The sequence below is a fragment of the Pieris napi genome, chromosome Z (genome assembly GCF_905475465.1).
Source record: "Pieris napi chromosome Z, ilPieNapi1.2, whole genome shotgun sequence".
Lineage (NCBI taxonomy): Eukaryota > Metazoa > Arthropoda > Insecta > Lepidoptera > Pieridae > Pieris > Pieris napi.
In genome coordinates this window covers 899,417-912,843 of record NC_062259.1, presented here as the reverse complement: position 1 = coordinate 912,843, position 13,427 = coordinate 899,417, and the positions used below count along the sequence as shown (strand labels likewise).

At 41.3% G+C, this 13,427-nt stretch overlaps 1 protein-coding gene across 11 annotated transcripts; it reads right to left on the bottom strand.

The window, feature by feature from the left end:
- Nucleotides 1-1,906: 1,906 nt before the first annotated feature.
- Nucleotides 1,907-12,956, bottom strand: LOC125062145 (uncharacterized PE-PGRS family protein PE_PGRS54-like). 11 transcript variants are annotated; one of them, XM_047667764.1, is made up of 12 exons: nt 12,862-12,956; nt 10,194-10,381; nt 7,705-8,535; nt 6,842-7,105; nt 5,621-5,974; nt 4,028-4,378; nt 3,747-3,801; nt 3,393-3,641; nt 3,039-3,302; nt 2,892-2,960; nt 2,646-2,672; nt 1,907-2,567 (listed from the first exon to the last, which is right to left on the bottom strand). In XM_047667764.1, the coding sequence occupies exons 1-12, from the start codon at nt 12,866-12,868 to the stop codon at nt 1,993-1,995; spliced, it is 3,234 nt and encodes a 1,077-aa protein (XP_047523720.1). In that variant the 5' UTR covers nt 12,869-12,956; the 3' UTR covers nt 1,907-1,992. The 11 variants fall into 11 exon arrangements, with proteins under 11 accessions (XP_047523720.1, XP_047523721.1, XP_047523723.1 ...); XM_047667765.1 differs by having other exon boundaries at nt 2,892-3,034; nt 3,113-3,302; XM_047667767.1 differs by having other exon boundaries at nt 3,171-3,302.
- Nucleotides 12,957-13,427: the final 471 nt, after the last annotated feature.

Below are 13,427 nucleotides of genomic sequence, written 5' to 3'. Positions count from 1 at the left end.
GCACTTTTTGCCGCGCACCACCACTATGTGGAACCAGCTGCCCACTGAAGTTTTTCCGAACCAATTCGACTTAGGGTCCTTCAAGAAAAGAGCGCACCAATTCTTAAAAGCCCGGCAACACACTTGCGAGCCTTCTAGCAATATCGGCGACGGTATCACTAACACCAGATGAGCCTCCTGCCCGTTTGCCACATAAAAGAAGTTCGAAGAAAGAAAGTGAGAAGAAAAGGTCTTTCCACTCGACTGTAAAACTTATCCACAGAATAAAGTGTGTCAATCAATTTATAAATCATAATTTCGACGATACATTTTTGTTTCGTTATTTAAAAAAAAGTGTTTTTTTTTAATAATAACTGTTAAAGTTAGACACAAAATTCAGATTGAAATTTGTGTAACTTTTTCATACATAACGTTCTAAAAATTTAGTCTCCGGTAAAACTTAACCCAGTTACGCCGGTTTTCAGTAACCTAAATAAGGTCTCACTTGGAGTGCAAGCGTGTATGTCGAGGGAGGCTTCTAAGCAGGCCAATAAGAGACAAGTACGCTATTCTAGGAATTTAAAAACATTTCATACCTTTTTTTTCGTATCATTACAGAAATTTAAGGAGAAATATAGCAAAAAGAATATAATTTATTATTCAAAACTTCGAAACTTAAGTCTGGGTATCTGTTACATGATCATCAATCTAATAGTATGGTCAGCCTGACACAAGCCAAGTTTGGGTGTAAGACAAGCCGCTTTCCTCACGATGTATTCCTTCGTACGAGCGAATGTTAAATGCGCATATAGAAAGTCCATTGGTCCAATCGTGGTTCTGTCAGGGATGACACGAAAGTGTGTAAACTAAACAAGTGTAACACGAAAAGTTGAGGCGTTATGTAGAAAGAGACAAACATATAGAGTTTACTCCTTAAGAAACGATTTGAGTTATTAGGCCCGGTACGGAAATTTTATGAGGAGTAAAATCAAGTGTAACACGAAAAGTTGAGGCGTTATGTGTAACACGAAAAGTTGAGGTGCTACGTAGAAAGAGACAAACATATAGAGTTTACTCCTTAAGAAACGATTTGAGTTATAAGGCCCGGTTCGGAAATTTTATGAGGAGTAAAATCAAGTGTAACACGCAAAGTTGAGGCGTTATGTAGAAAGAGGAAGACATATATATCTGTAGGATTGAACGTGTAAAAGAATGAGATGGAATACATTACACAGACTTTTCTATTTTCTATTTGATATATGTATATCATAATTATCGTTCGTAAGGAGTAAACTCCAATCGTGCGTCGTAGCTGACACACACACACTTTTTTTTCCAACATTTACTGTTTTCGTATTTATGAAAACACATTTAACTTTTCCAACCCTTTCCGGGGGTTACAGACACGAAAATCTCTGCACACATTGTTTTTGCACATTACAACTACACATCAGAATAGTTTTTTACTGAACAAGTGGTCAAAATCACTACATAGTATAAAACAAAGTCGCTTTCTCTGTCCCTATATCCCTATGTATGCTTAAATCTTAAAAACTACGCAACTGATTCTGATGCGGTTTTTTTAAATAGATAGAGTGATTGAAGAGGAAGGTCTATATGTATAATAATCCATTAAATAGTGGATATATACTGTTATTTTTGAGGTTTCTATTGTATTGTCGTAAATAATTACATTTTTTCCGCTTAAATTGCAAACGCAGGCTGAACCCTACGAGATTTATCAAAACAAAAACTGAGTATTGTACACATTTAAAAGGTCTACAGAAAACTCCGCGATGGTAGGTACCTATATATGTACAATAACATAATAACAATTATGTTATTGTGTGATATCCATAGACATATTGTGTTGTTATTGTTGTTTGCACCCGTGCGAAGCCGGGGCGGGTCGCTAGTAAAAGATAAATTCATGTTAACAATTTAATAAAAAAATTACAATTTTTTCTATACAATCATTTTGAATGATTTGGACAAATTCGTTTTAAATATGTTTTAGTATCCGTAAAATGAGCGATTGTTTATTTTCTTGGTATTTTTAGCGATTTCTAGAAGGGAGTCAACTTTGTTCCATGGAAGGAAAACCTTTAAGCCATCAATGCCAGCAGTGGACTGAATTTCAGCCCTTTGGCAATCAACGTTGCAGGCGAAGTCACAGGTCTGCTTTTCCTCATTAAACCTAAGGCCTTCAGAACAAACTCCAAGAACAACTTCATTATTGTCGCATCGCCAGAATTTGTCACAGTCGGTTTCGTGCCTCCAGAATGGAACATGGCAGTCCTCTTGGCATCTGTTTGCTTCATTGCCGCCACCACCATTGCCTCCATCACCACCGTTTCCACCATCTCCACCATTGCCGCCGTCACCTCCGTTACCGCCATCACCACCATTACCGCCATCACCACCATTACCGCCGTCACCACCGTTTCCACCATCCCCGCCGTTGCCACCATCTCCACCATTACCGCCGTCACCTCCACCTCCATTCCCACCATCGCCTCCGTTTCCACCATCTCCACCATTTCCACCGTCACCTCCGTTTCCACCATCTCCACCATTACCGCCGTCACCTCCACCTCCATTTCCACCGTCGCCTCCGTTTCCACCATCTCCACCATTGCCGCCATCTCCACCATTACCGCCGTCACCTCCGTTACCGCCGTCTCCTCCACCTCCATTTCCACCATCGCCTCCGTTTCCACCATCTCCACCATTACCGCCGTCACCTCCACCTCCATTTCCGCCATCTCCGCCATCTCCACCATTACCACCGTCACCTCCGTTACCACCATCTCCACCATTGCCGCCATCACCTCCGCTTCCCCCATCTCCTCCATTTCCACCGTCACCTCCACCTCCATTTCCACCGTCGCCTCCGTTTCCACCATCTCCACCATTGCCGCCATCTCCACCATTTCCGCCATCACCTCCGTTTCCACCATCTCCACCATTACCGCCGTCACCTCCACCTCCATTTCCGCCATCTCCGCCATTGCCGCCGTCACCTCCGTTTCCACCATCTCCACCATTGCCGCCACCACCTCCATTTCCACCGTCACCTCCGTTTCCACCATCTCCACCATTACCGCCATCACCTCCACCTCCATTTCCGCCATCTCCACCATTGCCGCCGTCACCTCCGTTTCCACCATCTCCACCATTGCCGCCGTCACCTCCGTTACCGCCGTCACCTCCACCTCCATTGCCGCCATCTCCACCATTTCCGCCGTCACCTCCGTTTCCACCATCTCCACCATTGCCGCCGTCACCTCCGTTTCCACCATCTCCACCATTACCGCCGTCACCTCCATTACCGCCATCTCCACCATTTCCGCCGTCACCTCCGTTTCCACTATCTCCACCATCGCCGCCATCTCCACCATTTCCGCCGTCACCTCCACCTCCATTTCCACCGTCGCCTCCGTTTCCACCATCTCCACCATTGCCGCCATCTCCACCATTTCCACCGTCGCCTCCGTTTCCACCATCTCCACCATTGCCGCCATCTCCACCATTACCGCCGTCACCTCCGTTACCGCCGTCACCTCCATTTCCACCATCTCCACCTCCGCCTCCGTTTCCACCATCTCCTCCACCTCCGCCTCCGCCTCCGTTTCCACCATCTCCTCCATCTCCGCCTCCGCCTCCGTTTCCATCATCTCCACCATCTCCTCCACCTCCGCCTCCGCCTCCGTTTCCACCATCTCCTCCATCTCCGCCTCCGCCTCCGCCTCCGCCTCCGCCTCCGCCTCCGTTTCCACCATCTCCTTCACCGCAGTCAGAAAGATGTGGCCATGTACATTTCTGTAATAAAATAATATAAGTTTTTAATGCTATTTATTTTTTCTTACGTAATATTAACAAAATATAGCGTCTGTATTACGCTAGTAGGATGATATAGGAACGAGCCCTAGATAAGTATAAGAGCAAGAATTTTTCGGCTTACCAAGCGTTACCAGTGTCGTATAGTATTGTGATGTTTATTTTAGTCACGTCACGTATAATCTTAAATAAATTATTTCTTAATTACCTGCAGCTTGTAGCTGAATTGAGTACCAGGTGCGCATGGCATTACTTGGTAGCCACCGTGGACACACTGGTAGAATTTGTCGCAGTCAGGATGAGGAAATAGTTTTTCTATGCTGTAATCTTTAGGACAACCGTTGGGGTATGTTTCATAGTCGGTACCATTTCCATTTCCATTGCCGCCTCCATTTCCGCCACCACCGCCTCCATTTCCGCCACCACCGCCTCCATTTCCGCCACCACCGCCTCCATTTCCGCCACCACCGCCTCCATTTCCGCCGTCACCGCCTCCATTTCCACCACCACCGTTTCCGCTGTCTTCACCACAATCAGATTGGTTTGGCCAAGTGCATTTCTACAACAAAACAATAACTCCATTTTTGTATGTTCTCCACATAATTATACCAAGACTGACGACAGCGACCAGCAAATGAAATTTACCTTCAAATCTTGTAAATTAATCCAAACCAATAAAGAACAATATTTACTTGCCCCGGGGAACAAAGTCGTAGAAGCAAAATATATTTTTGAAGTTATACTTCAGTATACTACTATAGTGAAATTTTACGAAGCGCGCGCACCGTGACACAAAATTAACAGTATGAAGTTAGCGCATGTTGGCACGCACGCCGCCTCTGTTCACTGTGTATTTATATTTATAATATTTATGCACATGCTTTTTCTACATTTAAAACACGTGTTTTCATTTTGTTTTCATTATACAAGTGCGAATTTTATATGTGCGTCTGAATTATGATCAGAAGTGATTTAAATTGAATATTTAAATCAATACTAATTAATATTAGAAAATAATAAAATAATTATTGCTTTCGAAATTCTGTTTACACGGACACAATAAACTTTCCATTGCGAGGCAATTCTCGCCAAAGTGGAAGAGTGAGAGATGTGAATGTTTCGAGGAAGAAACTTTTTTTTATTATTTCGATAATCGTACATTCGAGAAACTCTCCATCTAAATGGGCCTTTATATATTATATCAAATGAAAGCATTTTTTTCTATATGACGATTTAAACATACTTGTTATTTATTTAGTGTAAGTAGTTAAAAAAGTAACAAAATGCACATTACACTAATATAATTAGATGGAAGAGCAAAAGCGTTTTAAGACTGTTTTAACATAATTACGGACGACAGTAACCGCACATTACGACGGCACATTTCGAATGTCTAGAACGTAATAATGTTTAGCTTAACCTTAGTCAAACAGGGATATATTATTACCATAATTTATTTGTTTTTAAACTGTCGCATTGACTTTTATGATTATTTGGTTTACAATCTTGCCTTACAATCAATTATTGTGCACAAAATAATATCCGTAAAATAAAGACATCGTGTTTTCTTATAGGAATTTCTTTTGCAAAAAGGCAAATTTAAGAAAACATTAAAACAGTCATAATAGTGCTTTACGACTTTGTTCTCCGGGGCAAGCGATATGTACTGTGAGTAGGTGGAATGAAGCTAATATAATATAATTAGCGGTAACCCGCTACTTTTGAATGAATAGTGATCGAAGCTCTGAGAAATATAATAATAGTTTATGTTTCTATTAATCTATACTTTTTTTATTTTTACCTGCAATTTGTAGCTGAACTGAGTGCCAGGAGCGCATGGCATTACTTGGTAACCTCCATGTACGCACTGGTAAAATTTGTCGCAATTGGCGTGAGGGAACAGCTTTTCAATTGAGAAGTCTTTGGGACAGCCGTTTGGGTACGTTTCATAATCGGTATTGTTTCCGCCACCATTTCCACCGCCTCCATTTCCACCGCCTCCATTACCACCACCTCCACCTCCGCCGCCACCATTTCCGCCGCCTCCATTTCCGCCGCCTCCATTTCCGCCGCCTCCATTACCGCCGCCTCCATTTCCACCGCCTCCATTTCCACCGTCGCCTCCGCAATCAGATAGGTATGGCCAAGTGCATTTCTGTTATCAAACCATTACGATCATTAAATACTAAAATAGATTTGTCTAAGTTTCCTAATTTATTATTATTAAGTAATACATAAACAAATTATGTAATATTTTTTTGTTAGAATATATAAACTAAGTTATTTACTATGCTGACACGTTTAATATATAAGCAACATATTGTTAAACTTGAATATATAAATTTCGATCGAGTCACTACGTAGTACGGCGCGTACTTGAATATTTTTGATTGGTTATTTTATTAGAGCAGTGTTAGCCCAGCAACCCTTATCCCTGTGGTATGACCATGAGCCTGGCTCTGCACCAATAGACTATCTATGTGTGTATTACCATCCCCTTGAATAAGGAAAACATCGTAAGCATGCCTAGACTTCAAAGATAGTGACAAAAGTCTGATCACCTACGTGCCTGTTAAAAATGGTGACGAAAATGGTACACAAATCTAAGGCACAGACCTAAAAGGCTGTACCACTGGTTTTTTTTATGTAAAAAATATGTGGTATTGTAATACATACAATAGGAAAAGGTTGTGCCATATTGTGGAGTTAATAGAGGATACCAATATAGCGGAGAATAATAAAAAAATCAGTGGCGCTACAACCTTTTTAGGTCTAGGCTTCAGATTTCTGTATCTTTTTCATGATCATTTGTCTTATAGGTATGAAGGTATAGCCTCCACTGCCCGAAACACGCCGTCGCGTCTGTGGCAATTGGTTTTCTTACTATGTTTTCCTTAGTACGAGCGAAAGTTAAAAGCGCACATAGACAGACCATTGGTACACATCCGGGGATCGATACGACCTCAGGTATGAGAGTCTTATCGTTCTTTATACGGAATGATAATCATACTTATTTCATTACCTGTAATTTGTTGCTGAACTGTGTACCAGGAGCGCATGGCATTACTAAGTAGTCACCGTGTACACACTGGTAAAACTTGTCGCAATCAGCGTGAGGGATCAGCTTTTCGATTGTGTAGTTTTTGGGACAGCCGTTGGGGTATGTTTCGAAATCGTTATTGTTTCCGCCTCCATTTCCACCGCCACCATTTCCGCCGCCACCATTTCCGCCGCCACCATTGGTTCCATTGTCACCACAATCGGACAGGTATGGCCAGGTGCAGTTCTAAAAACAGTGTATTGGTAATATCGTCAATCCAGCCCTACTTAGTAGAGTGTTATTGGTTTTTTAATTATTTGTTATAGCTTCAATTAGAGATAGATAGAGATATTGTTGGCTTAGGGTTAAAGCCAACTCCCGTATGTCAAATCCAATAAGTACAGGCCTTAAATTGTTATTAGATTGAAGAAAATTGTAAAAATTACGTGATATTTTTAAAATTTTTATTTGCATAAGATCAGAGCAAATATATAGCAATGGATAGAAGCATATAAAAGTTGAAAAGAATAAATAAAAGAAGAAATGTTGATAGAAACAAAACAAAACGTTCAGATTTGAACACGCTCTAAGGCTGAATTGGGCAAGACTAGACCAACTGGAAACAGATGTATACAAAAGAAGATAGACAAATGACATAAAAGACTGGATGAATGTTGCTCAATACAAAGAGGAATTCAATACGAAGGAGGCTCTTGCCCTACACTTAATAAATTAAAAAAACATTGTTTGTATAGTTTAAATGCCTGTGTTGGAATATGATTCATAGCTATTTATTATCGGCCTTTATTGAGAACGATTTATTTTGAGTTTTAAAGTGAACCAACCTGCAAAGCGTAGCTGAACTGAGTACCAAGGGCGCATGGCATTTCTTGATAATCTCCATGAACACATTGGTAAAATTTATCACAGTCCGGATGTGGGAGAAGTTTCTCTATAGTGTAATCTTTCGGGCAGCCGTTTGGGTAAGTGCCTGATTCATTACCACCACCGCTACCACCTTCACCTCCATTTTCATCGTCCCCTTCACTTTCATTTCCATCACCTCCTCCATTGCCTCCATTGTCGTTGCCACCATCACCACCACCTCCACCGTTGCCGCCATTGCCGCCACCTCCACCGTTGCCTCCATTTCCGCCATTGCCTCCGTTTCCACCATTTCCTCCATTTCCACCACCTCCTCCATTTCCACCACCTCCTCCATTGCCACCGTTACCTCCTCCTCCGCCATTTCCTCCGTTGCCTCCATTTCCACCGTTTCCTCCGTTGCCTCCATTTCCGGCACCAGAGTTTCCTCCACCATTTCCACCATTTCCGCCGTTTCCTCCGTTGCCTCCATTTCCGGCACCAGAGCTTTCTCCACCATTTCCACCATTACCGCCGCTTCCTCCATTACCACCGTTGCCAGCACCGGAGCCATTTCCTCCGTTACCGCCACCACCACCATTTCCACCACTTCCGGCTCCAGAGCCATCACCTCCATTGCCTCCATTTCCGCCGTTGCCGCCGTTACCACCATTTACGCCACCTGATAGGCCTTTAGCCCCACCAAGACCGGCGTGACCACCACCATTTTCACCATTCTTGCCATCTTCGCCATCTTCCCCATCTCGGCCTCTTCTGGGGTTACAGTTCGAAGCAAGGAAATCACCGCAGTTCTGAAAAATATAATTATCTTATTACATTACTTAAAACAAAAAATAATTTATGTGACGGGTGATTACAAATTGGTCACAATTCCTCCATCTGCCAAAGCGTCGGCATTCATTACAATAATATTGTAAGAGCCAGAAGCAGTATGTTGCACAGAGCCCCGTTAACAAAGACGTTTCCTACTAAATGCTGTCCCGGACACGACATCTTTATATGATCGCGTAGTACACAGTATCGATATTGTGTACTTTATGTATTAACGGCTCAAATATAAGTCTTTCCTTCAACTTCGATTTAGTAGTCCCTTTGGAGTAGTCTTGGGCCGTGTGTCAAGTGCTTATTAAAGATTTAAATAGACGCCTGGTAGGTGACCCTAGACTTGGTGCTTTCAACGAATAAGTATCGCAATACAGCGAGGAAATGTTAGCATTAAATGTACACTGCCACTGGGAATAATTAAAATTTGTTTTGATTTTCTATAGCTTTAAAATTTTCATGAAAGTTTTAAAAATTATCGCTCGCCTCATAAATTATCAATTCATAGTTTCACTTCATTATTGATAACAGTGATTTATAATCAATATATATAATCCTTTTATCATAATTAGATAGCGAACATATCGTTATCATTAGAAAATAGCAATCAGCTTTTGACATTGAATAATTTTACGAAATTCGTGTAACTCTCCGTGGACATATAATATACAAATATAAAGTTTTTTACAATATTCTTAACTTAAATGATAATAAAGGATGAATAGAAAATTAAAACAAATTTTAAAAGTTCGTTTCAGAACTACTACTACTTTATTCAAACTTTTCTAGAAAAGGAAACTAACAATATGCCTAGAAAAGAAAATCGCAGCTATCTTAAAATAGTTCCTAAGCGTGGTTAGCAAAAAACGTCATATCAGAGAATCTTCTTCTGAAAATTCAGATCGTTTGGCAAGTGAGAGAGCCTATCGCAATCGCAAGCCAGACAATCTAGCGCCGAAAGTTCGCAGCGCAAGAAAATACAGGCAGAATCTCACGAGCACGTGCAAGGAATCTAACGCTGAACACTCGCAGAGCTTCGCTGAGAATAGAGTTAGAAAATCGCAAACGCGTGCACGGGAATCTATCGCGGAACGCTTGGCACGAAGAAATAGGCAACAGTCGTTAAGAACTAGAACGCGCAAGACAATATTAGCCCATAGTAAAAGATCGCCATTCAGATGCGATCCACACATTGATTATGCTCAGTACTTATGGGCTTATATTATCACACAAAATATGTTTCTGTAGACTGTACAGTAGTAGTAGGTATATAATATATCTAATTATTAAAAGTATATAACTATACTTTAAAACTCGGTGAAATGCTTTTAAAAATTACCCGTTGATGTCATTTATTATGTTTTCAATCAAGTCCCGTACCCAAAGGGAGCGATACACTTTTGCTAAATACATTATTAGTCCTGCATTTGTACGTTTATGTAAAAATGTTTAAAAAAAATTGCCACCCATTTCATCATCATTCTATTAGTTTAGTAGTGTAAAAATAGTGTATGTATTTTTGTGAATCAATCTCAGTTAAATGCCCAAATTTAATTGAATCTAGGACAGTTCTCCACATATAATTTCGTAGCTGCATTTGTACCCAAGAAGAGGAGAAGAGTCTTACCTGATTTTCCGACGAAAAGAACGTTTGTTTCGGACATTTCGACCACGCAACACGCCGTCCATTTTCGCACACGTAGTACTGGCTGCATTCGGTTTCGTGGGGGATCAGATACTGTTGGCCGTCGCTAGGACATTCCAACTGTGGCCTGGCGTAGGATAGACCTACGAGGCCCAGTAGAAGAAGTTTAACTGGAACAAATAAACATGGTTATAAAAATCGCATCCTGAGTTTTTTAGGACATGGAACACGCAGACTTCCAGAAAGCCTAGAAAAAGTAATCGTGACTGGCAGAGTGGAGGGCTCCAGACCTTGAGCTGAACCGATCAAGTAAAGGCCCTTACAGGCCATCACCCAAGCGCAGAGGCTTGCCACTAGCACAACCTTCAGAAATGAAGAGTGCGATTGAAGATGAAGTAACAAATGGGCCGGTTGAGATGCTTCGGTACAAAGCTGACGTGATCGTGATGGTTATTGTGATGAGACGTGTGACTTGTAAACGACTGGATCTATTATAATGCGATTTTGTTGGAACTTTATATGATATGTTCTATGTCCGAGTCATCAGGCATTTTGTTGCGTGAATAGGGATTACTTCCAAATATTCGGGATACTAAAGTTCGGCAACGCACTTGCGAGCCCTCTGGCAAAGAGTGTCTCTGGCTATCACTTGACATCAGGTAAATCTCCCGCCCGTTTGCCCCCTGCTTCATAAAAAAACGCCGGCAACGCACTTGTAAGCCCTCTGGCAATAAGTGTCTATGGCTATCACTTAACATCATATGAGTAATCTGCCCATTTCCTCCTGTTATATTAAACCCATGTTTGCTGATGGATGGGATTGTTAACCAGAAATTTGTACAAAAATACTATATACGCAGACATGTTCATATTAACTTGTTTGTCCAGGATAAAAAGAGCCTTTTCCCGGACCAGCCCTGCTATTCTGTAACTCACTTTTCGAACTCACACAGCGGTTTTCGCATCGGCGGTCGCTCTCAAATCAGTCGTGAAGCAGTCATTTTATGATTTGACATTCTGATAAACAATAAACTACAAGCTCCCACCTTTTCAGAATGCCAAATCATAAAATGACTGCTTCACGACTGATTTGAGAGCGACCGCCGATGCGAAAGCCGCTGTGTGAGTTCGAAAAGTGAGTTACAGAATCGCAGGGCTGGAGATGAAGCATAGCTGACAAATCACTTTTCGTCATTGCGCAATAAAAAATACGTGAATTTGAATCATAAGATTACATTTAGGAAATGGCCTGTTATCTCTGCACTACCGATAATAATTAAGTAGCTAAAATGTAGATAATATTTAATTACCGCTTCTGAGTAATAATTATGAATTAAAAAAAACAAAGTTCAATTTTTTCAGGGGCAATCGAGCAGGAGAGTGCTGGACACTATGAATGCCAGAAGGCTCTCTAAGAATTGGCAAGCTCTTTTCTAGAAGGACCCTTAGTCGGATTTTTTCGGAAACCAGCAAGCAACTGGTTCCACATAGTTGTGGAGCATAAACTGCCTTATAAACGCTCAGTTGTGGAAGGGACGTCGATGTCATAGGGGTGGAATTTCATGCCTCGACGTCCGATGATGAAACTAAGAACTCAGTAGAAGATGCAGAGAGATCCCGCATCTCTACGCAACCCCAAAGGATGAAGCCGCTCGGAAATGGATTGGTCGTTGATGATTAAATAATTTTACGGTTTAAACGACACAGAACAAGGTGGAGGAAGGATGTTCTGTTCTTCCAACCCTGAGGATCCTCAAACAGTCTAACCACTACCTGGTCTGAAGACAGTTGCCAATGTTGAGAAGTTCTAAATATCCTTAGCCGGAATAACTTCATTAGCGTGTTTCAGTGTCATTGCAGTGATTATAGTCACTAGAGGTTCAGAAAGGTCTGAGTTCTGACAGTTTTCAGGATATTAAACTATGGCAAGCCGGTTTCCTCACGATGCTTTCCTTCACCGTTCGAGCGAATGTTAACAGCGCACACACAGTCTATTGAGGCACAGATGGGGATCGAACCCACGACCCCAGAAACAGTCCCACGGCCATGCAAAGCAGGCCAACACTGCTCTCATTTTAAAATATAATAAATAGCAGCTAACTTCAATATCATATTTGAAAAACTTTTAACCATACCGGACCTAATAAATAGACTTAAAAGGCGACAAATCCTAAGTCTTGATAGACATTAGACACGGTTGAAAGAGAGGAGCAGTTTCGATGGAGATTTTGCTTTGAAGTTTGAACGCCTAACAGCTCTCAACACATCTGCTCATAGTCTAGCTGACTGATTTCAAGATAAAGACTTACATAAAAATAAAAATAAAAATTTGAAAAGCTAACTTCCGGCAGAACAGTGTTGGCCTAGTGGCTTCAGCGTGCGACTCTCATCCCTAAGGTTCGATACCTAGCTGCACCAATGGACTATGTCCGCATTTAACATTCCCTCGTACGAAGGAAAACATCGTGAGGAATCGTACCTTATACCCAACACGACGGCGTGTGTCACAGGAGGCTGATCACCTACTTGCCTATAAGTTAATGAAACAGATACAGAAATCTGAAGCCCAGACCTAAAAAGATTCCAGTCGGCAGCAAAGGTATACCGCTATTAATTATTAAACAATTACTTATTTAAAAAATATACTCACTTATCATAGCGTCCGATTTGACGCGAATTTATTTCGATTACAACACTCTTCTGTTTAATTAACTTTCGTACTGATTAAAGTATAATCAACGCTAATATATATACTATATATACTGATTATGATAAATGCATTGATATGATTATATCTTTTTTATTAATCCTTCCTGTTTCAATTCAGTGTTCATGGTAATTATAATCAGCATCACCTTGATGGATGGCTTCCACAGTCCGCTTCGCAAAACACTTTCTTTTGCGAACTAGCGAACTGTGGAATCAACTGGTGGGACTCTTCCTGAGAGATACGACCTCCAGCTGTTCAATGTAAGAGTGTACTCCTCCATCAAAGGTCAGCAACGCACCCACAATATGGAAGTGAGCTGCGACGAATGCCCTTTTTATTCATAATGTCCAAAATGCATATTTTTTTTGCGATATATCATATTTGACTTACATCCCTGACGTTCTCATGATGCTGCTGGATTTTTTTATAGAACATGGGCAGGAGGCTCACATGATGTCATTTTAACCAAAAACTTAAAAAACGCTCAGTTTTGAAAGACGTCGAGG